The following is a 26,445-nucleotide window of genomic DNA, read 5'->3' as shown; positions in this document are numbered from 1 at the left end:
TTATGGAATGGCGTTGCTATGAGCTGTGGTGTAGGTCACAGACGCAGCTCGGATCTGGCATTGCTATGGCTCTGGTGTAAGCCAGCAGCTAGAGCTCCGATTGGACCCCTAGCCTGAGAACCTCCGTATGCTGTGGGTGCGGCCCTAAAAAGACAAAAAGACCAAAAAAAAAAAAAAAAAGCTTAACTTCTTTTAGCCTCAGTTGCCTCTGCACAGTGGGCATGGTAGAATAGTTGTTACAAGGATTAAGAGGGAATGAGTGGCAAGTCCCTGGCAGAGAAAAAAGCCCTTAATGAAATTAGCTAGTTCTTTTGCATCTGGTTTGACATATTTGCATATGCTGAATTTGCATATGCCATTGTCCCCAATTTAGGGTTGAGGAAACTGAGCGCAAGAGGACCAGGTCAGGAGGTCAGGCAGCAGGTGGAGCTCAGTGAATGTTTGCAGAGTAAAAGGCAGTTTGCCCCTTCCTGGCACAGCTTGGGGCTGCCTGCCTGGGAGGCTGAGGGGCCGATTGGATCCTAGGGGACAGTGGGCCTCCACGGAGCTGCTTGGGCCTGGGGCTTGCAGGAGGGACTTTCACCAGGGGGATGGCCTCAGGGTGGGGTCTTTAGCAGACACTGGAGCCCCAGACACCCTTCCCTAGTCAGGAGGCAGGAGCCTGGTTGGGCTCCCACTTGGGTCAGATAAGCTGAAATGTGGTTTCTCGGCAAGTCATACCTTTTTAGTTGCAGCCTCTTCCCCACATCCAGCCTCACCCTCCTATGGTCCTTCATCTGGTTTCCTGACCTTTGGGTCCCTAGAGGAAATGGACTTGGCTTCAGGTCCCAGCCAGACACTCTCCCTGAGGCGACCAGGAAGACACGTGGGACCCCCTGGATGTGTCAGCAAGTTCTTGGCGCTGGGGCATGACCTTTCACAGGGCACAGTCACACATCTAGGTGTGGTGGGTTAGGAGGTCAGGGTCCTGGAGAGTCCCTAGTCCCACCCCAGCTTCACCCTGGAATTATTTGCCTGGCTGGGCCCCTGAGTGGAACCCATTCTGAAGGTTGAAATGGGAAAAGAGGACTCCCAGCCTTAAGAGGCAGCAGGGAGCAAGCAGTGTTGTGAACCTTGGCCTCTGCACTCACCCTCTCTGGGCTTGCTTCTCTGCTACATACATCTTACAGGCTTCTGGAGTTCCCACCGTGGCTCAGTGGTAATGAACCCCACTAGTTTCCAGGAGGTTTCGGGTTCGATCCCTGGCCTCACTCAGTGGGTTAAGGATCCGGCATTGCTGTGAGCTGTGGTGTAGGTGGCAGATGCGGCTCAGATCCCGAGTCGCTATGGCTGTGGTGTAGGCTGGCAGCTGCAGCTCCCGTTGGACCCTTAGCCTGGAAACTTCCATATGCCGCGGTGCAGCCCTAAAAAGACCAAAGCAAACAAACAAACAAACAAAAAAACTCTTAAAGCAGAAAGCCTCGGTGTCCCTACCCGTGAAATGGGAATGCCAGAAGTTCCTGCTTGGAGGGTGTGGGAGGATTCAGTGAGATGGTGCGTGGGAAGCATGGTGCCCTTGTGGATGCTGAAGCGCAGGTGGAGGCCTGGCCCTGAGCAAATGCTCTGAGAGCACTGTGAGTGGCATTACATGGGGTCAGTGCTGGTGACCTCAGCCCCCAGACTGCTGCCTGCAGACCTTATGCCAAGGCCTGAACACCCGAGCTGGGGGGGAGCAGTCACAGCTGGGGTCCCCCTGCCTTCAGCGACTGCAGTCATGAAGCAGAAAGGAGACGAGAAGAAAGCAAAGCGGAGAAAAGAAAACCCCAGCAAATTCTCCTCTGTCCTCCCCCGACTCCACAGTTCCTGGGGGAACTGAGCTGCATAATACAATGGGATTTAATAAAATGCCTTGAACTCACAAAGTTTGTCTGCTGCCAGCGCCTTAATTAAATTGCCTAATGCGGCTTTGCTATGGCAGCACAAACTCCTGTGTTTAAAGAGCACGGTGTTGCCGAGGCACTTCCCCCACAGGGCGAGCCAGTGGTGGAGGCGCATACAGATGAGGCGTGGGGCCTGGCCCCTGCCCGCAGTGGCCGCCCCACCAGACACACACACACTGCAATAGACTCGGGTCTGGTTTTCCTGGGAACGGATTTAATCCTTGCTAAGCGTGCTGAGCTGAGGCTTTAGAAAGGGGAGACCTGGGGGCATTTGAGCAGAGCAGAGCTGGCCAGCTGATTTGGCAGTGGGTCCCAGGCCCAGCCCTGGACACTCAGGGCTGTCCTAGGAGGCCTGGGCAGCCGGGTGTCGCCCCAGCTGTAAGCAGCTGCCTCCATGTCCCCTAGCGCTCGTCCAAATACGTTTGTCTGCATGTGCCACGACCCAAGAAGGGTTGGGAAACCCTGGATGAGAGTCTGATTGGTTTTTGTTTTTGTTTTTTTTGTTTTTGTTTTTTGTCTTTTTGCCTTTTCTAGGGGCGCTCCTGTGGCATATGGAGGTTCCCAGGCTAAGGGTCTAATCGGAGCTATAGCCACTGGCCTACTCCAAAACCACAGCAACGCGGGATCCGAGCCACATCTGGGACCTACACCACAGCTCACGGCAATGCCGGATCCTTAACCCCCTGAGCAAGGCCAGGGATCGAACCTGAAACCTCATGGTTCCTAGTCGGATTCATTAACTACTGTTCTGAGTCTGATTGGTTTGATGAGAAAAGGGCTGTGTTCTTTCACACATGGGAGGTGGAGGAAAGAGAAACTCACTTGCTTATGGATTTTTCCTTTAGACTCAGTAGTTGTCAGTCCTGGGTTCACAGCAAAGCCAGCTGAGGATTCCACCCCCCCCCCATATCTTTTTATGAAAGATTTCAAATATATAGAAAAGTTGAAGGAATTTTACAATGAACAGCCGCTTACCCGCTCCCTGGACTCTACCATGAACCTTTTACTAGATGTGCTTTTTCGCATCTCGCCATCTCTCCCTCAGTCCGTCTTACTTTTGGTACATTTCAAAGGAAATTGCAAACGTTACTGCACTTCCCCTTAAATACTTCAACAGCTATAGAGTTCAACGTTATTTTACAACTTTGTTTCTCTTTTTGATGTAAGATTTACAAACAAATTCTGGAGAGGTTTTGTTTTGTTTTTTTTTTTTTAAATCCCATGCCTGCATTGTACCCCCAGAGATTGATTTAATTGGTCTGGAGTGGGTATTGGCATCAGTATATTTTAAAAGATTCCCTTTTGAATCTATGGTGCCACCAGCATTGAAAAACAGGTAGCAGAAGGCAAAGGATGGCTTTTTCTTTTTTCCTTTTTGTCTTTCCTAGGGCACTCTCGGCATATGGAAGTTCCCAGGCTAGGGGTCGAATTGGAGCTATAGCCGCTGGCCTACGCCACAGCCCCAGGAACTCGGGATCTGAGCCGCACCTTCGACCTACACCATGGTTCATGGCAACGCCAGATCCTTAACCCACTGAGCGAGGCGAGGGATTGAACCCGCGTCCTCATGGATACTGGTCAGCTTCTCTTCCACTGAGCCACAGTGGGAACTCCAGGATGGTCATTTTCATTTCCCCCAAGGAGAGTGTGGAGCTCTGGTTGGCCCCTGCTTATCCTTCCAGTCCGACTCTTCTCACTTCGATGTCTCCATGTGGAGATCGCAGGCTCATGTTCATGCTGCTTTGAGGATGGACCCCTGCGTGCATGTGAGTCCACTTATCTCCCATTATAGGGTCTCATCATCTCTATTTCCCATGTGGCAGAGTCCACATCTGCTTCAGATATTGTACAGGTCACAGCAGTGAAGTCAAATTTTCTTATGATGACTAGGATGGTGACAGTGGATGGAGGGATAAAGGCGCTAGTGGAGGATGTTTGATGTGTGGTGATGGCAGTGAGCCTGGGAGTCCCAGGGATCACAGCTGAGGACAGTGGCGATAGCGGGGCTGGGGATATTGATAGAGATGGTGTGCTGCAGGTGGGGTGACCACCGTGGCGGTGTGCTGGTAAATCTCAGGCGGCAGCATGGTGGTGGTGGTGATCTTGGTGACGCAGCTGCTGTATCCTTCCTGTGAGGCTGGTGAGCAAACAGATGCCCATTCGACACACTGATCTGGGAAGAATGTTGGTTGTCATATGGTCCCTCCATTCAAAGACCCCCCCCCAACTGCCGCAAAGTGCAGCTCCTTCCAAAATTCTGAGAGGCCACCTGAGGACCTCATCCTCCCTGGAGCCCTGGGAGAAGCCCAGAGAGAGCAGCAGCCCCATGCTCGGCTACTCTGTTCCCTTGCACTTGAACGAGACACAGCTCGAGCATTAGGTACGAGTGGATCATTAGGAACGTTTACTTAAGACGAACAGCTCTGAGCCAGCTGGACTTGGGATGCCAGCCATCTTATGATCGATAGAGATTTTATTTGCTGCCTGCGTGGTTTCCTGTTCCTTTCATGCCTCGTAAGCTTGAGGGAGGACAAAGGAAAAATGCTCTGGTTCCCCCTTAACCCAGGCAGTGTGGGGCTGAGGGCTTCAGCACCCCAGCACGCCTCTCTCTCACCACAATACACAGCTGGCACCCCTCTGCATCCACCTGTGCTCCTGGGATGACAATGAGGTTGGCTAAGATATACTCTCTATATCTACTATATATCTCTATATGAAGAGGCCCAGGAATTGATGCTGAAAAATACTTTAAAATAATGTTGTCCAAACCTTTCATTTTACAGATGAGAAAACCGAGTGGGCAGCAAATAAAATCAACACTAAAAATAGCCTTCATGATAAATCCAAAAGAGAAAGACAAATGCCATATATCACTTATGTGTGGAATCTAAATTATGACAGAAATGAATTTATTGACCAGTCAGAAAGAGACTCACAGACATAGAAAACAAACTTACGGTTACCAAAAGGATAAGGGGGTGGCGAAGGGATCAATTAGAAGTTGTGGTTTAGTGAGTACAAATGACTGTTGTGTGCAGTAGACTGGAGTTCCCGTGGTGGCTCAGCGGATTACGAACCCAACTAGTATCCATAGGAATGCGGGTTCGATCCCTAGCCTCGCTCAGCAAGTTAAGGATCTGGCATTGAGGTGAGCTATAGGTGTAGGTCACAGATGTGGCTCGGATCTGGCGTGGCTGTGGCTGTGGCGTAGGCCGACAGCTACAGCTCCGATTCGACCTCAAGCCTGGGAGCTTCCATATGCCACAGGTGTGATCCTAAAAAGAAAAAAAAAATTTTTAAATAGACAAACAACAAGGTTCTACTGTGTCGTATTCAATATCCTGTAATAAACCATAATGGAAAAGAATATGAAAAAGAATATGTATATATATGCATAACTGAATCACTTTGCTTGACACCAGGAACCAACACAACATTGTAAATCAGGTGTACTTCAATTTTTTAAAAAACACCCTGCTTGCCTCTAATGAGACCAAGACCCCTCACACCTGTGATCTGCCTGGATTTTCAGACCAGCCCTGCAAGCGGGCAAGGAACCTCCTGCCCATCCGACAGATGGCTCCTGAGTCCCTTCCCAGATTCCTTCCACTAGCAGTGAGCCTAGGTGGTATTTGTGTAGCATTCACAGCTCCTAGCATATTTCACACTTGTGTTGTCATTCAGTCCAAACCGGATCTCTGGGCAAAAGACAGAAGGCACTAGTCTTATCCCATTTCTCAGAGATGAAAAGTGAGGCTCGTGGCAGTTAAGCGTTTTGTCAAGCTTGCCAAGCATTTGCCAAGTCAGGATCCCAGCATGCGTTTCCTGGAGCTGCTGTGTCCAAGTACTACAGACTGGACTAGATGGCTTAAAATGACGGAACCCTAATTGTCTCCGATTCTGGAGGCTAGACAGCTAAAATCAGTGAGGCGACCAGACTGGGCTCTTTCTGAAACCTGTAGGGGAGAACGCTTCCTTGCCTCTCCCAGTCTGTCTAGTGCTGGCTTCCTGGGCTCGAAACTGAAACACTTTGGTCTCCATCACTGCATCGAATTCTCCCTGTGTCTCTGTCCAAACTTTCCTCTTTTTTTTTTTTTTTTTTTTTTTTTTTTGGAATTTTGTCTTCTTAGGGCTGCACCTGCAGCATATGGAGGTTCCCAGGCTAGGGGTCTAATCAGAGCTGTAGCTGCCACCCTACGCCACAGCCATAGCAACGCAGGATCTGGGCCGCATCTGCGACCTACACCACTGTTCACGGCAACGCCGGATCCTTAACCCACTGAGCGAGGCGAGGGATCGAACCACCACCTCATGGTTCCTAGTTGGATTCGTTTCCTCTGCGCCACGATGGGGAACTCCTAAACTTTCCTCTTCTTATAAGGATACCAGTCACTGGATTCAGGCCACCCTAACCCTGTATGACCTCATCTTTACTTGAATACATCTGCAAAGACCCTGTTTCCAAATTAAAGTCACATTCACATGTTCCGGGAGTAGGATTTCACTGTATCTTTTGGGGGAGGTTGGTGGGGGGGAACACAGTTCAGCCCATAGCAGTCCCTGACCTAAGCCAGTGGCCTTCTGCCCTGCTCTTTGCACCCTGTGCTCCATCCCATGCATTTTTCCTTCTCGCCTTCTACTACCAAGGCCGAGGTGCTCCCCTCTCCTGCAGTGCAGAGAGTGGGGCTGGCTGGGAGCACTTTCATCTTCAGCTCTTCCCAAATGATTACCAGCTACTAAGGTGGAATCATGAAATATGGGTGGGCTTTTTGTCTTTTTTACTCCCAGACAGTAAAAATCATTAAGGCTTGCTCTTAATTAGTTTCATTTCGAAGCTTCTAAATATTGATTTAACCTACACTCCTTTGTACTTGCTGCAGTCACTGAATTATGCCTGTTATTGATCATGGGATGGAAGCATTCCCATCCGCTGGGCTCTGGGCCCTGGGAGGCACTGGCTCCCCTGCGGGTGTACGGAGCTCAGAAAGCATGGATGGGCTTGCAGGAGAGAAGCCCCTGCCAGATTGGAGAGGGCCTTCCCTTGAAGGAGGGCTGCTCAGCTTAGGCTGGGGGCCAGTTGCTTTCTCTTGGGTTGGCTCAGGCTCAAGGGGATTTGAATCAGGAGGAGTCAGCTGGAAATTTCCCATCCCATTCTGGGCCCGGGGAGAGCTGGGCAGCAGGAGCTGGAGGAGGGTGATGTGGGGTCAGGGTTTAGAGCATGGGCTTTGGTAGCAGCCAGACCTCGTTGGAGTCCTGGCTTTACCAGCTGGGTGTTCTTGCGCAGGGTACCTATCCTCTCACATCTGTGGCATGGGGCTAGTAATCCCCTTATCATCGTGTGGTTGTGAGCACTGAGTGTGACCACTCATGTCAGAGCCCAGCCCAGGGCCAGCTCACAGGCAGCCCTTGGTCACTGGCTACCATTAATAACACTGTGGTGCCACTGAGACAGTAAGTCTGAACTTGGGAGCACAGTGTTTCTCTTAGTCCTGACTCTGTTAACTTGTTTGCTGTATGATCTTGGGCAAGTCACTTAGCTTTTCCATTAAAATGGGAGTAAGGGTATCTAGGACCTTGCAAGGCTATTGTGAGAATCCCACAGGGTCATGGAGATGGAAGAATTTAAATTGCAAGGTGCACCCAGTCACAATAGATACTATTATGGATGGCGAGAGGAGTCACTGCCTTAGATCCTCCTTGGCTGCCCTCTGCTGCAGTATCATGTCCAGACTGTTCCGCCTCCGACCTGCTGCTCCAGTCTCTTCATGTCACCTACAGTCTTGGGAACTAAGGGGACCACTCAGTTCTTGGAATTCATCTTTTTTTTTTTTTTTTTTTTGTCTTTTTGCCTTTTCTAGGGCTGCTCCCACGGTGTATGGAGGTTCCCAGGCTAGGGGTCCAATCAGAGCTGTAGCTGCCGGCCTACACCACAGCCACAGCAACACGGGATCCGAGCTGTGTCTGCAACCTACACCACAGCTCACGACAACACTGGATCCCCAACCCACTGGGCAAGACCAGGGATCGAACCCGAAACCCTATGGTTCCTAGTTGGATTTGTTAACCACTGCGCCACGACGGGAACTCCTAGAATTCATCATTTTTATCCCAGGACCTTTGCTCCTGGCACCCCCAGTATGTGTAGAGTATCTTCCATCATCTGTGTATCTGCCGACCTACTGATTCAGGCAGCACTTCCCTGGGAGGTTTTTGTGGGTTCGTTTTTCGGTTTTTGTTTTTTGTTTTTGTTTTGTTTTTTTGCTTTTTAGGGCTGCGCCCATGGCATATGGAGGTTCCCAGGCTAGGGGTCAAATCGGAGCTGTAGCTGCCAGCCTACACCACAGCCACAGCAACTCGGGATCCAAGGCGAGTCTGTGACCTACACCACAGCTCATGGCAACGCCAGATCCTTAACCCACTGATCGAGGCCAGGGATCGAACCACAACCTCATGGTTAGTAGTTGGATTCATTTCTGCTGCGCCACAAAGGGAACTCCTCCCCGGGAGTTTTTTAAACAACTTTATTGAAGTGCATTACCTACCATCACATCTATTCATTTTTAGGCTATAATTCCATAACTTTGAGAAATTTCCTCTGAATTTTTGCCCAGCTTCCCTCATGAGGCAGAATCATATTCTCTCCTCTAGGCTATGTCCCTGTTGCCCTTGGTAAGTACTTCTGTGACAAATCGCATCATACTTCAGTAGAGTGGGGTTTTGTTTGTTTATTTTGTTTTGCTTTGCTTTTTAGGGCCACACTCGCAGCATATGAAAGTTCCTAGGCTAGGGGTCGAATTGGAGCTGCAGCTGCCTACACCACAGCCACAGCAATGCCAGATTCTTAACCCACTGAGTGAGGCTGGGGATCAATCCTGAATCCTCATGGATACTAGTCGGGTTCTTAACCTACTGAGCCACAGCAGAAACTCCAATAGAGTGATTTTTTTGTTTTTGTTTTTGGCTGCGCCATGGCATGCAAAGGTTCTTGGGCCAGGGATCGAACCCACACCACAGCAGTAACCAGAGCCACAGCAATGGCAACACTGGGCCCTTACCCTGATGAGCCACCTGGAACTCCTAGAGTGGATTTTTTAAATTTGTGACTCCCGGAGTTCCCGTCGTGGCTCAGTGGTTAACTAATCCAACTAGGAACCATGAGGTTGCAGGTTCGATCCCTGGCCTTGCTCAGTGGGTTGAGGATCCAGCGTTGCCATGAGCTGTGGTGTAGGTCACAGACGAGGCTTGGATCCCGCATTGCTGTGGCTGTGGTGTAGGCCGGCGGCTACAGCTCCGATGGGACCCCTAGCCTGGGAACCTCCATATGCCGCAGGAGCGGCCCAAGAAATGGCAAAAAGACAAAAAAAAAAAAAAAATCTGTGACTCCCATCTACTCTCCCCATGACCTTGTATCCCTAGCCCCTCACAGTGCCAGCATACAGGTGGGGCTCTATTAATGCTCACCGAGTAGAGCCTTGCCTTATGGGCACAGGACAGAGAAGGTGAGAGGGGTCTGGAATATGCACCTCTTATCTATCAGGATAATGATAAGAAGGTCATGATATACATGGTTTTAATTGAGTGTTCTAGGTGGTGATGTGCTTGTTTACAGAATTCTAATCTCAGCTGGAGGGGCCTGAGAGATTCACCCAGAGATTCTCCAAAACGGGCATACATTAGAAGTACTTGGAGGCTTTGGAGTTCGAGTCGTGGCACAGTGGTTAACGAATCCGACTAGGAACCATGAGGTTGCAGGTTCGATCCCTGCCGTTGCTCAGGGGGTTAAGGATCCGGCGTTGCTATGAGCTGTGGTGTAGGTTGCAGATGCGGATCCCACATTGCTGTGGCTCTGGTGTAGGCTGGTGGCTACAGCTCCAATTCGACCCCTAGCCTGGGAACCTCCATATGCTGCAGGAGCAGCCCTAGAAAAGGCAAAAAAGAAAGAAAAAGAAAAGAAGTACTTGGAGGCTTTGCTCAAACACCGGTAATTAGGCTCCACCCTCCTAGTTCCTGATTTTGGAGGTCTGGGGTAGGCTTGAGAATCTGCAATGCTTTTTTTTTGCTTTTGCTTTTGCTTTTTAGGGCCACACCCAAGGCATATGGAGCTTCCCAGCTAGGGGTCCAATCGGAGCTGCAGCTGCCAGCCTACCCCACAGCCACAGCAACACTAGATCTAAGCTGTGTCTGCAACCTACACCACAGCTCACAGCAGTGCTGGATCCTTAACCCACTGAGCGAGGCCAGGGGTCAAACCTGCGTCCTCATGGATGCTAGTTGGATTCGTTACCCCTGAACCATGAGAACTCCAAGCATCTAACACGTTTCCAGTGATGCTGATGCTGCTGGTCCAGGGGCCTCAGTTTTAGAACCACTGCTTTACCCACCCCCCTTTATTTCACAGATGAGGAGCCCAAGGCCTGGAGAAGGAAGAGACCCTATTCCAAGATCTGTCCCCGGGCCAGGACTGGAACCCAGCCCTGTCCTGTCCTATGTCCTTTAGCCACCAGTTCCTATGCCCTGACCTCCACCTCCCACCCTGACCTCAGAGAAGCTGGATGGGGGTATGGAAGGTCAGGCAGGGCTTCTGACAGATGCTGCACAGGCCTGACCCCGAGCTGAGGAGGGGGGACGTCCACGGGAGGGGGAGCAGGTGAAGGCATGGGCCAGGCAGGCCTGGAGGAGGTGATGAGGACTGACAGGCCATTCTCACTGCAGTTAGTGGGGGGCAGAAACCCCCACGGCGGAGTCTCAGCTGCAGCCATTTATCTCGCAGGCTTGCCCGAGACAGCTGACAGAGGGAGAAGGCAGTGAGCTCCGCCGAGACCAAGGCTCCTTCCGCCGCGTGATTTATCTCTGAGCTTCATCTGGCAAACCTGCTGATGAAACGAGTCTCCTTTTCTCTCCGCCTCATCAATTTTCATTCTGATTTCATTTTCTTTTTCCGTTAGAAGAGCTTTGGCCTTTCTCCTTGTTTAACTGGTCTGTTCCCCGTTTGCTCTGCCTCTTTCTCCTCAGCCACCCGGGGCCCCAGACCCTCTACCCAGGCACCCCCCACCCCCACCATGCATCCCTTGGCCTCCCTCGCCATTAGTTCTGGGATGCAAGCGACACAGTTGCCCTCGAGGGGCTCTCAGGCTGAGAGAGCAGGGGAGCAGCAGAGTGGATGTAGGTTCTTCCAGAGTAGGAGAAGGAGCAAGGGATTGATTAGTTGGGGGTGGGCAGTGGGTGGTCAGGGGGAGGAGGGGGTTGTGCCAGTGTGATCTCAGAGATGGGAAGGAATTCCCAAGATACACAAGCAATGAAAGGGACTTCTAGGATAAAGCCCCTGCATGTGCAAAGGCACTGGGGCAGGAAAGAACATTGCTTGCCTCTCTCTGAAGCCTTCCCCCTCCTTCCACCTGCACTCAGCACCCAAGGATCCACTGTGTCTGATGGGCTGCAGAAGGGAACCTTTCAAGAATGCTGTAGGAGGAGTTCCCGTTGTGGCTCAGTGGTTAACGAATCTGACTAGGAACCATGAGGTTGCGGGTTCGATCTCTGGCCTTGCTCAGTGGGTTAAGGATCCAGTGTTGCCATGAGCTGTGGTGTAAGTTGCAGACGCAGCTCGGATCCTGGGTTGCTGTGGCTCTGGTGTAGGCTGGTGGCTACAGCTGCGATTCAGCCTCTAGCCTGGGAACCTCCATATGCCGCGGAAGCGGCCCAAGAAATGGCAAAAAGACAAAAAAAAAAAAAAAATGCTGCAGGAGTTTCGGTTGTGGCGCAGCAGAAACAAATCCAGCTAGGAACCATGAGGTTGTGGGTTTGATCCCTGGCCTCGTTCAGTGGGTTCAGGATCCAGTGTTGCCGTGAGCTGTGGAGTAGGTCACAGATGTGGCTCAGATCTTGTGTTACTGTGGCTGTGGTGTAGGCTGGCAGCTGTAGCTCCAATTGGACCCCTGGCCTGAGAGCCTCCATATGCTGCGGATGCGGCCCTGAAAAGGGAAAAAAAAAAAAAAAAGAATGCTGCAGTGTCTGTGTAGAACCCCCTCCCTGATTCTAGAAAGGGCAGGGGGATTATACAGAGGGAGGTGGAAGAGGCTTGTGGTCAGCAGCAGGGCTTGGCCGCCCCTCTGGCTTGGGGCTGTGGCCAGTATGGAACTCTGTGCGCTGCTGTCAAGCTGGGACATTTCGAGCTCTGCCCGGGGCTTTTGACTCTTCCAAGAAGCAGCTGGACAAATGCAGGAGCTGCTCACCTGAGCCAGGAAGAGTGAGCTGTTTATTGGGTGAGAGTGTGTTGGACATTGGTGATCTATAAATGAACTGAGTTCTAGCGCTGTCCCGAAGGCAAGAAACAGGACCTCAGTTGGAGGCCTGGGGAATGCTTAGAGTTGACCCATGTCCGTCTGGAAGGAAGTCAGCCTGAGATGCCTCCATTAGACGCCACATGTCCGGCCATCTGGTGCGATCCCGGTAGATCCGGGGCCTAGAAGCCAGGGCTTGTGCCTCACACAAACTGAGGCAGATGAAAAGAGAAGGGGGCTCTACGGAGTGCAGGCATCATCTCTTTCCGATTTCCCCCTGTGAGTCAGGCTCTCTTCCCACGTTACAGAGGAGGAGGAGCCTGAGTAAGGATGCTTCAAGTCATACCTTGACCTTGATGCACCAGGATTCGGGTACAGAACCAACTCCAAAGCCCTCCTTTAAACTCCTAACCTCAGCTCTCAGAGAGGTGGGTGGAGGGTACAGGGTTTCCAGAGGAGGCATCTGAGGGAACTGGGGGCGGGGGTTGGGGGAGGGTGAGGGTGGTACGTCATAGATGGTGTGGAATCCAGAGGCGGAGATTTGAGGCAGAAGTGCCCTGTCCACCGGGGGAAGGGCTAAAGTGGCCAGGCCAGGGGAGCCAGGGCGTGTGCCTACGGAAGGTGCTCCGGGGCTGCTGTGTGTCTCCTTCACAAGCTAGGAAGGGACCCCAAGGGCCTGAGCCCAGACTCTGGTCCCCTGGGCTTCAGGCGCTCTGGAGCAACCAGCCCCCTTCCTCTCGTGTCCTGCCTTTCCTTGCCTTTCTCTCCCTCCTTCCACAGATGTTTTCTGAGTTCCTACTGTGCGCTAGGCTGTCGGCGGAACTGCTAACTTGGTGCACAATTCTTCCTTGGAGGGCCTCACATTCTGGAGGGAGAGACAGACAAGAAACAGCCGGTTTATGATGGGGGCCTGCTGGGGCACCACGGGAGCCCGGCAGAGGCGTGGAAGGACCAGAGAAGGTTTCCTGAGCATGGGCAGAAGTCTGGCAGCCCATGGCAGTGGGACTCAGCCTGGCACTGCTCTCCATGCCCTGGTTAAGCTGGCTCCACTCCCCTGCAGCCTTTTTGGTGCAGTGCAACCAGGCAGAAATGACTTTGTGTGCTACCCACTGGCACCCTCCACTCCTAATTAAGAAATAACATGGCAGGCTCCCTTCCAGGCAGCAGAGCTCCAAGACCCTGTGCCCAGGGCTGGCCCAGAGACCTGGAAATGTAGATATTTCTTCCTGGGAATAAATCCATTCCCTTCCTGGCCGGGAGAGGGTTTTTATTGGAACACTGACTTCTGTGTTGAGTGGAGGGCAGGAGTGGACAAGAGAAACATCATTCTTTCCCCAGGAGATGCCCTCCCATTTTCCTCCCTGCCCCTTCCAGTCCCCTCACCATCCTCTGCTCTTGGAAGTCAGCTTCTGGCACCAGAATCAGGGAAATAGAAAGGGTTGTGTAGGAGACACACCTGGGTTCACACACCTTAGTTCCACTAAGCTTGGGATTTCTCTTCTAAAAGGTACCTACTGGAGTTGCCGTCATGGCACAATGGAAACGAATCCAACTAGGAACCATGAGGTTGCGGGTTCGATCCCTGGCCTCGCCCAGTGGGTTAAGGATCCGGTATTGCCATGAGCTGTGGTATAGGCTGCAAACGCAGCTCGGATCCTGCGTGGCCGTGGCTGTGGCGTAGCCGGCAGCTTTAGCTCTGATTAGACCCCTAGCCTGAGAACTCCCTATGCCTCGGGTGCAGCCCTAAATTAAAAAGCAAAATAAATAAATAAATGAAAGGTACCTACTTACAGGGCTGTTGGGAGGATGGGATATGGTACCTTAAGATGCCAGCAAGGAGTCCCCGGTGGCTCAGCAGGTTAAGGATCTGGCATTGTCCCTGCTTTAGCTCAGGTCACTGCAGTGGCATGGGTTCAGTTCTGACCAGGGAATTTCCACATGCCATGGACACAGCCAGAAAAAAAAAAGAAAGAAAAGAGGCCAGCAAATAGAAATCTGGTACATAGAAATAGAAAGCACTCGGGGATGTCATATCTCCCCTCTGACACTTTGATTTATGTCATCCTTCCTTCCAGCGGTGTCAACTAGAGTTGAAGGGACTCACCTCACCAGAAGAGAGAGGCTCTGCAGAATCATTATTTTCAAGCTTTTATAGCTGCAACCCAAGGGCAAAATGCCTGATTTTGCATCATATCCCTGTCTGTACACAAGTGTGTGTGTGTGTGTTTAAAATAGAGGAAAAAACTTCTCAAAACAGTGCTTAATCTAGCTACATACAATGCACTCTATTTTTCTGCTTCCTTTTTTTAAATGCAGATTGTTATCCACTTTAAATTGTTTTCATGACCCACTAATGGGTTGCATTTCACAGTTCAGGGCTGAAGAAGACCTCCCACCCCTACCGGGAAAGTCTGCACCACACTAGGCTCTGAGATACAAAAATCAATAACAAACCATTCTTTCCTCCAGGAGTTCACCATCTGGTTGAGAACACAGGCTCACAGAATGACAATAAGGCAGGTGCTGTTACCGTAGAGGTTTGTTCGAAGACTCTCAGGCACTGCAGTGGGTGTAATCACCTTCCAGGAGGGCCTCCGGGAAAGGGTCACAGAGGAGGTGGCATTTGGGATGGGTTTTTCTGGCTGGAGAGGAGTTGGATAGTTGAAGCTGTGGAAAGCCTTTGCTGGTGGAGTGAGAGGTCCGAGTGGGAAGGAAATAGCAAATCCAGTGTAGCAGGAGCATGGAGGGTCTGGGGACAAGAACATCACTCACAGGTGAGGAGGAACACCAAAAGAGGCTATTGTAAGAGTCAAGGAGTTCCCATTGTGGCTCAGCAGCAATGGACCCGACTCATATCCATGAGGATGCAGGTTCCATCTCTGGCCTCACTTAAGGATCCAGCATTGGAGTTCCCGTTGTGGCGCAGTGGTTAACGAATCTGACTGGGAACCGTGAGGTTGCCGGTTCGATCCCTGGCCTCGCTCAGTGGGTTAAGGATCCGGCATTGCCGTGAGCTGGGGTGTAGGTCACAGATGCGGCTCAGATCCCAAGTTGCTGTGGCTCTGGCATAGGCTGGTGGCTACAGCTCCGATTTGACCCCTATCCTGGGAACCTCCATGTGCCACAGGAGCGGCCATAGAAAAGGCAAAAAGACAAAAAAAAAAAAAAAGGATCCAGCTTTGCTTGAGCTATGGTGTAGGTCACAGACAATGCTCAGATCTGGCATTGCTATGGCTGTGACTGTGACCAAAGCTGCAGCTCCAGTTCAACCCCTAGCCTGGGAACTTCCATAGCAGGTGTGGCTATAAAAAGGAAAAAAAAATTTTTTTAAAGAGTCAAGACAAGAAGTGAAAAGGGAACGTACGTGGTGAACACTATATTGAATGTGTGTAAGGTGGGAGAGGGATGGTCAAGATAGCGGAGGCTTCTGGAGTTCCTGTTGTGGCTCAGTGGCTAACGACTCTGACTAGGAACCACAGGGTTCAATCCCTGGCCTCACTCAGTGAGTTAAGGATTTGGCATTGCCGTGAGCTGTGTTGTGGTTCACAGATGTGGCTCAGATCCCGAGTTGCTATGGCTCTGGCGTAGGCTGGCAGCTACAGTTCTGATTAGACCCCTAGCCTGGGAACTTCCATATGCTGTGGGTGTGGCCCTTGAAAAGACAAAAAAAAAAAAAAAAAAGATAGCGGAGGTTTCTAGTCTTGGAGCCTGGTGGCTGGATGGCAGTTCTGCCTGACATGTGAGAGCAGGTTTGGTGGGAGATGTTGGGTTTGGGACAAGTTGAGTGAGCAGAGCCTCTGCTACAGCCAGGTGGAGGGGTCTGGGGTTCTTCTAAGTGAGCCTGGGCCCTTCCTTCCTGGTCACTGTCCCATTTGTCCTCTTGCTTGGTGCCCCAGGTTCTGTAATAAGAGCATCTAGGGATCTGACAGTGGAAAGTGGACAGCAGTGCTGCCCCAGGAGGTGGCCAAGACCCAGCAGGGCTTTGGGGAAGGGCTGCCAGTGGTGCATGGGGCTAGGAGCTCATCCTGCCATCTTCTTGCCTCAAGGCAGTGTGGCACTTGCAGGCCCAGGTCTTAAGGATTCCAACCAAAGAGGGGACCCTGAGACGCAGAGCAATTTCTAGATATGGGAAGGATAAAACAATAAAGAGTAATAAGAGGAACTGGCCTCCCTTCCTGGAGATCACTGATTAAGTGTGAGACCCTGAGAAGCTAGATGAACTATCAAGCAGCAGGATGAATTAAGTGAATTCCAAGTCTGAGGTTCTGAAGTTCCCTAAACCCAGAGGCAACTATTTCTAAAGATCCTGGTCCCAAGGTGTGATGGAGAAGGAAGGGAAATTCTCGGTTTAAAAGATGAAACTGGGGAGTTCCCTGCGTGGCTCAGCGGTTAACGAACCCAGCTAGGATCCATGAGGATGCAGGTTCAATCACTGGCCTCGCTCAGTGGGTTAAGATCCGGCCTTGCTCTGAGCTGTGGTGTAGGTTGCAGATGTGGCTCAGATCTGGCATTGCTGTGGCTGTGGTTTAGGCCAGCAGCTGTAGCTCCAATTTGACCCCTAGCCTGGGAACCTCCATATGCCGTGGGTGGGCCCTAAAAAGAAAAAAGATGAAATTGGGAGTCTCTGCTGTGGTACAGTGGGTTAAGGATCTGGCATTGTCTCTGTGGTGGTGCGGGTTCAATCCTCAGCCCTGTCCAGTGGGTTAAAGGATCTGGTGTTTCTGCAACTGTGGTGTAGGTTGCAGGAACAGCCGGGATGTGCCCCTGGCCTGGAAACTTCCATACGCCCCCAGTACGGATATTAAAAAGGTGCAGGGGGGCATGAGGGGAGTTCTTTTGTGGCCTGTGGGTTAAGAACCTGATGTTGTCTCTGTGAGGATGCAGGTTTGATCCCTGGCCTTGCTCAGTGGGTTAAGGATCTGGCATTGCTGAAGCTGGGGCGTAGATGGCAGATGTGGCTCAGATCCAGCATTGTTGTGGTGTAGGCCAGCAACTGCAGCTCACATTTGACCCCTAGCCTGGGAGCTTCCATATACTGCAGGTACGGACATAAAAAGAGAGAGAAAAAAAAAGATGAATCTTATGGGTAGTGATAGACATCAAGACAGTGGTTAACTCCCAGTGGGGGCTGGGACATTGACAGGGAAGGGCAGCCCATAGGAACCTCAGGAGGTCTGTCAGTATTTATACTTGCCCTGGGTAGTAGTTGTACTGATATCTACAAATGGAGAAATTCATCAAGCTGCACACTTGGGATTCATACCGTTTATGCAGTCTCCTGTACGGGTGTTGTACCTCAGTAATAGAAAATTTCCTGCAAAAGGTGGGAAATGAGAACTAGGGGCTAAGATGAGACGAAAAGCAATGGGGAAGGGGGCAGCGAAGTTAACTAATAGGCACATCGTAGCCCTGGCATCCTGGGTTCCTCGCAGCAATATTGTGAGAGGATCTCATCCCCATTTCCCAGCTCAGGTCACCTACCTTTGCCCAAGGTCACACACAGTGAGCGGCAGAGCCGGGCTTAAACTCTGATCACAGAGCCCAGGCTCCTTCCGCTCCACCACTCCTCCTTTGCATGAGTTATTTATGGAATTCAGATTCTGGAAGACTAGATAAACACCGAGGTCTCCTCCAGCTCTGAGGTCCTGGTTGTCTGTGATTAAATGAGAGGTGGGAGTGAGGGGCCATGCTCACCTCCCGGGAGGAGCTGGAGGCCAGGTGTACAGATGGAGCCCTAGCCTTCCCTCCCTCTGCATCCCCCCACCCCGTGCTTATCTGCCAGTGAGGAGGCCGGAGTTTATCAACGCTACACTCAATTATGCTGCCCATCTGTCTCCGCAGCTCTGGGGGACCTGGCTCTGCAGCGGGCGGCGAAGGCCAGGCAATCGATCACTGCTCCGCTGCTCCTCCCTCGGGAGGGCTCGCAGCTCAGGGGGCCTGGGCTCGGGGGGCCTGGGCGGAGGCTGCCAGGGAGGGGAGGGGACAGGAGGGGCGGAGGAGAAAGAGACCGAATCCACCCACCACCTGGAGGAGCCGCTGTCAATTATCGCCCCGGAGGCGGGACTGTGCTGGGGGCGGGGCCAGAGACGGAGGGACGCGAGAAGAGCAGGTCCTGCTCCTGAGAACAGCTTCTCCAAAATTCTTCATTCAGTACTTTGCCAAGGGTCTTAGTTTAATGGGGGGGGGGGTATAAGGGATCGATTCCATAGTTTCTGCTAAATCCAGGGCGGCTGCCTGGAGGAGGTGGTTCCATCGGGGCTTCCAAGAGAAACTTTGCTCCTGGAGTGGGCAACCTTGCTTCTCTGATGGTGGCCCCAGAGCTTTTCGTCTCTTGTCACAGAAGGCTGTGACTCCAGCGGTCCCTGCACAAAGAGCGGGTCTGAAGGTAGGCTGAGGTCTGTGTGCAGTCTCCTGGCTGTTTGTCCCTGTGGTTCCAGGCCAAGCCACACATAGAGGAACAGTGTCTTCCCCGCGTTGCCAGATGGAGTTGCTCTAGCCAGAAATCAAGAAATGGTGTCTGAGGGGTTCCTTTGGGTAGCTGTGGAGGAGGAGGAGTGGAGGACCAGGTCACCTCTGAAGGAAGTGGCACCTAAAGTGGGCATTTTGGGCCACCAACCCTGCAGTCTGCCAGGCAGTGAGCCTTGGCTGGGCTGCTAAGGGCACGTTATGGAGTCAAAGACCCGAGTTGAAATCCTGACTCCACCACATGAGAAGCTGTGCAGCCTCCACAAGTCACTTAACCCCTCGGTGCCTCAGTTGCTTCCCCTGAAACATGAGACTGAATTATCCTTGCTCTGCCTGCACACGGGGCTGATGGGAGAATTACCCGTGTCACTCTTTGTATCCACTCCCCAGTCCCTTCTGTGTGCTCGATCCCACACTGGGCGCCGAGGGGACTCAGAAAGCATGCAACACATGACCCCTGCCACAAGGAGCTTGAAATCCAGTTGGGGAAAAGGTGCCTGTGATAGTCTGAACTCCCTCTCACCCCGAGAGATGATAGATAAAAGACAATTAGCTTTCTCTGCCGCTCTCGGCAGAAATTGCTAATCAAGCCTGCGTGAGTGGGCCATGTGCAAGACAGTCGTAAGTGGTGATGGCAGGTGAGTGGGCAGCTCTGAATTCTATCCTAGAAAGGGGCTGTGTGCTCAGCAGTGAGGAGGAGGACTTGCCGGGTCTTTGCCAAGCCTTGGGACCAGAGGTGCGTGCATGTGTACTTGAGTCATCCAGCCGCGGCCCGTCTCTGCATGCTGAGCCCCAGCCCTGGGCTCCTGGCTGAGGGGCAGGAGCCCTGGCTCACCTCCCAGCCCAGCTGCAGGGGCAGGGAGGAGAATGAGCCTGGGGTGGAGGGGAAGGCGTGTCTCTGGACATGGTTTTTGGTATGTGTGTGTGTTATTTGTAAGCTTGATTTTCCTTTCATATATGACATTTTCTTTATGCCCAGATATTAATTGTGTGGGGCTTCTGCTTTTTTCCTCCTCTTTCAGACAACAAGAGACCTCTTATTTGTTGAGGGGGAGGTGCATGTGTGTTATTTGGACCCTAGAAATTAACTTTTAAATGGCTTCTCGCGGGGTTCCCATTGTGGCGCAGTGGTTAACGAATCTGACTAGGAACCATGAGGTTGAAGGTTCGGTCCCTGGCCTCGCTCAGTGGGTTAAGGACCCGGCGTTGCCATGAGCTGTGGTGAAGGTTGCAGACGCAGCTTGGATCCTGTGTTGCGGTGGCCCTGGCGTAGGCTGGCGGCTACAGCTCCGGTTGGACCCCTAGCCTGGGAACCTCCATATGCCGCGGGAGCAGCCCAAGAAATGGCAAAAAGACAAATAAATAAATAAATGGCTTCTCGCTTCTCTCCATACAGTTGAGCATCTGGAGGATGAAGGTACTAGGACAGGTGTTGGAGGAGTGACGCCTGGGCTCAGGCAGGGTCTGAAGCCCTTTTCCAGCCACCGCAGTCTTCTCTCCCCTAATCATTTTGCATGTTTGGTGCTGCCAGAGTGGCACCCTTAAAGACAGGACGTTTCTTCTATTTCTGCTCACAGCTCCCCGTCTCACCTGGGGGGCGACCCTGAGCCCACAGGGGGCAGGCTTAATAGGGGCTTGTTGAACCCCGGGATCCCACTTCTATCCCCTCTAAGAAGTCTGGAGAGCTTCCCAAGCCAGGGGGATGAAGGGAACTAGCACTTATTGAGCTTTCTCTGTGTGCACCCCACTCGGCTCCTTTAATCCTAATGACATCCTCATTTTTTTCATAAGGAGCAGATGCTCGGAGAAGTCACAGCTTTTCCCAGGGTGCTCTGGGAATAATAGTACGATCTCTTCACTAGTGGGTTCTGTTGTCTCGGGTCAGGCCTGGGCAGGAGGCAGGGGCTTCTGGTACATTACATACGTATGGTAAGACAGCAGACCTAGTTCCATGACGGGCCCATCCCAGGACTCACCTGGTGCCTCTCCACCCGCATAGCCCACTGCAGAATCCCCAACCCGCTTCCCGACTACCACGCACCAGCCTGGCTGGCCGAATTCCCCAGGCTCCCCTCTGCCCATGTACACAGGTGTGCATGCATGTGTGCACGTGTGTTTGTTTGCCCTGAGCTTTAAGTGTCAGCGTACACACACTCACCCCCACGCAAAACCTCTGTGCATTTTAAGTCATGTTGTTTTTCCCACCTTCAGAAATAGCTGCAGAAGAAGGTGGGCAGCAGGCGTGCCGCTCCCGAGCTCGATTGAGGGAGGCCTCCTGCTGCTCCCCTCCCAGCCCCAGTGTCCTGGAAGAGGAATGAAGTGGGCAAAGAACACCCCTGGCCAGCTGAGAGGCATCGGCCTGGGCAGTGGGGGGGACACAGCTCCCACCTTCCCTAGCTCCCTACTGGGAAGTCATCTCCTCAAGGGGCAAGAAAGGGCACCCAGCCCGCTGCTTCAGCAGCCAGTATGGCCCAGAGTGCCAGGGTGGGCTCGGGCCAGTTCTTGGGGCCAAGAAGTACAGTGTAAATGGCAGAACCTCTGGATTCCTGTGTCCTGCCACTTAACCAGCTGTGTGGCTTGAGCCAAATTCCTTAACCTCTTCCAAACCTCAGTTTCTTCTTCTGCAAAATAGAGGTATTAATGCTTATTTGTAGACTCTTTATGAGGAGTAAATGCTTTTTTTTTTTTTTTTAACGGTCTCACCCTCGGCATATGGACGTTCCCGGCTAGGGGTCAAATGGGAGCTCCAGCTGCCAGCCTACACCACAGCCACAGCAACACAGGATCTGAGCCACATCTTCTGATCTACACCATGGCTCACAGCAACGCCCCATCCTTAACCCACTGAGGGAGGCCAGGGGTCAAACCTGCAACCTCATGGTTACTAGTTGGATTCATTTCTACTGCATCACAATGGGAATTTCTATGAGAAGTAAATGAGATGTCCTGGCAAATCACAGGTGTTCAATGACAGTGCCCTCCCTGGCACCTGCAGCTGGAAAACCTACTCAGTCTGACCTCCACTCAGGAGTCAGGCCAGGCCCAGAAGGCCTCCTCTCTCCGCCCTCTTGGTTCTAGGCTAAGGCTGGACCTGCCTCTTGGGTGAGGTAGCCTGGCCAAGGGTTCTGCTAGAGAACCTGGATTGATTGCCCATACCTGGGAGGGAGGAATAACGATGGCTTGGATTCTAGATTGATCCCTGGGACCACAGAGATCGATTTAAACCCTCACTGGACATCTGCCCTGGGCTACAAGAATGGTAATGAGCAAGACAGGTCCCCAAGTGGGGAGACAGTTCCACATGATGTGATCAGGGCTGTGACCAAAAAAAGCATGGGGCATTGTGAGAGCATAAGGCAGGCCCCTTAGCCATCCAGGAATGGGGAAGGTGAAGCAGCTTTCTGTAGGAGGTGACTGACTTTAAGTTGAGTCTTGAAGAACAGGTGGGAGTTGTCTAGAAGACAGTGAGGAGGAGACAGGAGGTGGGGGGTGGGGGAGGGCTGTCAGGATAACTTCAACCTGAAAGGTTGGTCACTGGGTCAGTGGGATGGCAAAAGCCGGAACTAGCTAAGGCCAGATCACATAAGGTCTTACCTGCAGGGCTGAGGAGTTCACAACCCAGGCTTCTTCTTCTTTTTCTTCTTTTTTCTTTTTGTTTTTATTTGTTTGTTTGTTTGTTTGTTTGTTTGGCTGTGCCTGCAGTGTGTGGAAGTTCCCAGGCCAGAGATCAAACCTAACTCAGTGACAATGCTGAGTCCTTAAACCACTAGGCCACCAGGAAACTCTCACACCCAGGCTGCTTAACCCCACCACCTCCTCCTGGCAGCTCAGACCCGCTTTTGGTAGGGAAGTTGGCAAAAACCAAAGCTGTCCCCCACCCCAGGAGAGCCTAAGCAGACACCAGATGACCCCATACTCACTTCCCTAGCCTGTCTTGGTATGGGGTCAGGGTCACTGCCTTTCAACTTCCAGAATTCTGAGAGCTCACCCTGGAATTCAGAAGCTGCACTTGTTTCTAGCAGCCTCTACCCACCCGACTCAGAGGGATACCTGAAAACTCCTGCTTTATTTCCCATTTACTCAGTGAGGGAGTGGGGACAGATGAGGAAGGTTGGAGAATCTACTCCACGTCTCTCTGGGCTTAGAAGGACTCTGAAGATGGCAACCATTCCAGCCATCCCCTCTCCTCCACACACACACCTTCCCTGAGTTATTCTGGAAGCTTCCAAGGCTCACTCTCTCACTCCTTCCCTAAAGGCTCATAGCCACTCACTCCCCCAGCAGATGGAAGAAAAAGACAATAAAGCCTGACTAAGGACAGTAGGGCAGAACCCCGCAGCCCTGGCTCTGACCCTGTCCGTGCCTCTCCGCTCCTGTGGCCTCTTGAGTCAAACAAGGGAGACACGGGAGGAGTGAGCAGACTCGCCTTCTCACCAGCTCCTTAACTCTGCATCCTCTTCTTCCAGGACCGCCCTGATGGCGCATGGCAATGAGTAAGCAGACCCAGCACCAGCGGACAAGGATGGAGAGCCGCACCCGGGGGGGCCAAAAGTAATGCCCACCCAGCCCTGCGTAGAATGACTGCCCTAGGAGGGTGGTTCCCTGGGCCCTGGCAGGGCTGCTGACCCTCAGCCTGCAAATTGCTAAGAGCACAAGGACTCGAGACTCTTCTTGTGGAGGGTCCCCTGCCCCGCCGCTCCACCATGAGGCTCCTCGTGGCCCCCCTCTTGCTAGCTTGGGTGGCTGGTGCCACTGCCGCTGTGCCCGTGGTACCTTGGCGTGTGCCCTGCCCGCCTCAGTGTGCCTGCCAGATCCGGCCCTGGTATACACCCCGATCGTCCTACCGCGAGGCCACCACCGTGGACTGCAATGACCTATTTCTGACAGCTGTACCCCCGGCGCTGCCCGCCGGCACGCAGACCCTGCTGCTACAGAGCAACAGCATCGTCCGCGTGGACCAGGGTGAGCTCGGCTACCTGGCCAATCTCACAGAGCTGGACCTGTCCCAGAACAGCTTTTCAGACACCCGAGACTGTGACTTCCGGGCCCTGCCCCAGCTGCTGAGTCTGCACCTGGAGGAGAACCAGCTGACCCGGCTGGAGGACCACAGTTTTGCAGGGCTGGCCAGCCTGCAGGAACTCTATCTCAACCACAACCAGCTCTATCGCATCGCCCCCCGGGCCTTCGCCGGCCTCAGCAACCTGCTGCGGCTGCACCTCAACTCCAACCTGCTGAGGGCCGTTGACAGCCGCTGGTTCGAGATGCTGCCCAACCTGGAGATCCTCATGATTGGTGGCAACAGGGTGGATGCCATCTTGGACATGAACTTCCGGCCCCTGGCCAACCTGCGCAGCCTGGTGCTCGCAGGCATGAACCTGCGGGAGATCTCCGACTATGCCCTGGAGGGGCTGCAAAGCCTGGAGAGCCTCTCCTTCTACGACAACCGGCTGGCCCGAGTGCCCCGGCGGGCGCTGGAGCAGGTGCCCGGGCTCAAGTTCCTAGACCTGAACAAGAACCCGCTCCAGCGAGTGGGGCCCGGGGACTTTGCCAACATGCTGCACCTCAAGGAGCTGGGGCTGAACAACATGGAGGAGCTGGTTTCCATTGATAAGTTTGCCCTGGTCAACCTCCCTGAGCTGACCAAGCTGGACATCACCAACAACCCCCGGCTGTCCTTCATCCACCCCCGCGCCTTCCACCACCTGCCCCAGATGGAGACCCTCATGCTCAACAACAACGCTCTCAGTGCCTTGCACCAGCAGACAGTGGAGTCCCTGCCTAACCTGCAGGAGGTGGGTCTCCATGGCAACCCCATCCGCTGTGACTGCGTCATCCGCTGGGCCAATGCCACGGGCACCCGCGTCCGCTTCATCGAGCCTCAGTCCACGCTGTGCGCCGAACCGCCAGACCTCCAGCGCCGCCCAGTGCGGGAGGTGCCCTTCCGGGAGATGACGGACCACTGCCTGCCCCTCATCTCCCCCCGCAGCTTCCCCTCCAGCCTCCAGGTGGCCAGTGGAGAGAGCCTGGTGCTGCACTGCCGGGCGCTGGCTGAACCGGAACCTGAGATCTACTGGGTCACTCCAGCAGGGGTTCGACTGACGGCTGCCCGGGCAGGCAGGAAGTACCGGGTGTACCCCGAGGGGACCCTGGAGCTTCGGAGGGTGACAGTGGAAGAGGCAGGGCTGTACACTTGTGTGGCCCAGAACCTGGTAGGGGCTGACACTAAGACGGTTAGTGTGGTTGTTGGCCGGGCTCCCCTGCAGCCGGGCAGAGACAAGGGATGGGGGCTGGAGCTCCGGGTGCAGGAGACCCACCCCTATCATATCCTGCTGTCTTGGGTCTCCCCACCCAACACAGTCTCCACCAACCTCACCTGGTCCAGCGCCTCTGCCCTTCGGGGCCACGGGGCCACTGCTCTGGCCCGCCTGCCACGGGGTACCCACAGCTACAACATCACCCGCCTCCTTCAGGCCACGGAGTACTGGGCCTGCCTGCAAGTGGCCTTTGCTGATGCCCACACCCAGCTGGCATGTGTATGGGCCAGGACTAAAGAGGCCACTCCTTGTCACAGAGCCTTAGGGGACCGACCTGGGCTCATAGCCGTCCTGGCTCTCGCCATCCTCCTGCTGGCAGCTGGGCTGGCGGCCCACCTTGGCACTGGCCAGCCCAGGCAGGGAGTGTCTGGGAGACCTCTCCTTCCAGTCTGGGCTTTCTGGGGCTGGAGTGCCTCCTCAGTTCGGGTGGTGTCAGCCCCACTGGTCCTGCACTGGAATCCAGGGAGGAAGCCACCCAGGTCCTCAGAGGAGGAGACACTGTCACCACCATTGTCACAAAACTCCTGAAGCCCAGCTTGTTCTCAGCAGTAGAGAAGTAACTAGGATGACTTTTACCAAAAGGGAAGCATTCTGGGCCAGATGCCCTGCCAGGAAAGTAACATGGACCCACGTGCTTGAGGCCTGGCAGCTGGACCAAGACAGCTGGCTTTGTGGCTCCCGGGGGCGCTCTGCAGCCTCTAGAAAGGCACCCTTACCTCCTGGGGCTCCTCCGACGCCTTTCAGAGGAACATCTCCAAGGAACAGGAAGGACTCTGGCTAGAGCCTCCCACCTCCCCAGTTGTCTGTGTGCTCAGAGGCTCCTGGGCCCCTGCCTGGATGTCCCCTGCCCGTGTCCCCAGGCCCTTGGCCCACAGGATGCACCCCTCTGCTTCTCTGTCTCTGTACAGTCTCAGTTGCTTGCTCTTTCCCCTCCTGGGCAAGGGCTGAAGGAGGCCACTCCTCTGCTCCTTGGGGGCTGCTCCCAAAGCGGATCCCCAGCTGGATCTCAAGGACGTTTGGGAGAGGGATGCCCAGGAACGCTCTGAGGTTGACTTTCTATAGGCCATTTTGTACCTTCGTGGAGAAATGTGTCACCTCCCCCCAACCCAATTCACTCTTTTCTCCTATTTTGTAAAAAATAAAAATAAATAAGATAACAATAATAAGGGGAGGGAAGGAAACGGAAGGAAAATAATCCTTTGAATATTGAGTGTCACTAAAGAGCTTTCTGCTCTGAATCTCTTCAAAGCCTGACACTGATGGAGGGAGGGCCTGGGATGGGAGAGGAGGGAGAAGAAAGAGGGGGACATGGTTCAAGAGGACATGGTTTTTCCCTTTAGGTTTGAATTCTAGCCTCGCCAGGTGCCTCTGGGCCTGCTCCCCGGAGGGTCCCTGGAACTGAGCTGGAGAGCGGTGGGGTGGGGGTAGGGGGACAAAGTGCAGGAAGGGCTGACAGGAGGGGAAAGAAAG

General features: G+C 53.2%; 1 protein-coding gene across 2 annotated transcripts in view; it reads left to right on the top strand.

Annotated features, from left to right (window-relative positions):
- Positions 1 to 26,167, top strand: part of LRRN2 (leucine rich repeat neuronal 2) — a 73,313-nt gene extending 47,146 nt beyond the window's left edge. Inside the window, exons 1-2 of one of the 2 annotated variants that reach the window (XM_021063229.1) lie at positions 18,200 to 19,397; positions 23,128 to 26,167. In XM_021063229.1, the coding sequence (XP_020918888.1) occupies positions 23,365 to 25,503 (2,139 nt within the window). In that variant the 5' untranslated portion in view covers positions 18,200 to 19,397; positions 23,128 to 23,364 and the 3' untranslated portion in view covers positions 25,504 to 26,167. Of the gene's footprint in view, positions 1 to 18,199; positions 19,398 to 23,127 lie in introns of those variants that run through there. The other variant, XM_003130101.6, reaches the window with a different exon arrangement.

The sequence above is a fragment of the Sus scrofa genome, chromosome 9 (genome assembly GCF_000003025.6).
Source record: "Sus scrofa isolate TJ Tabasco breed Duroc chromosome 9, Sscrofa11.1, whole genome shotgun sequence".
Lineage (NCBI taxonomy): Eukaryota > Metazoa > Chordata > Mammalia > Artiodactyla > Suidae > Sus > Sus scrofa.
The sequence above is the reverse complement of the archived record's forward strand: the minus strand, read 5'-3'. Positions and strand labels throughout refer to the sequence as shown.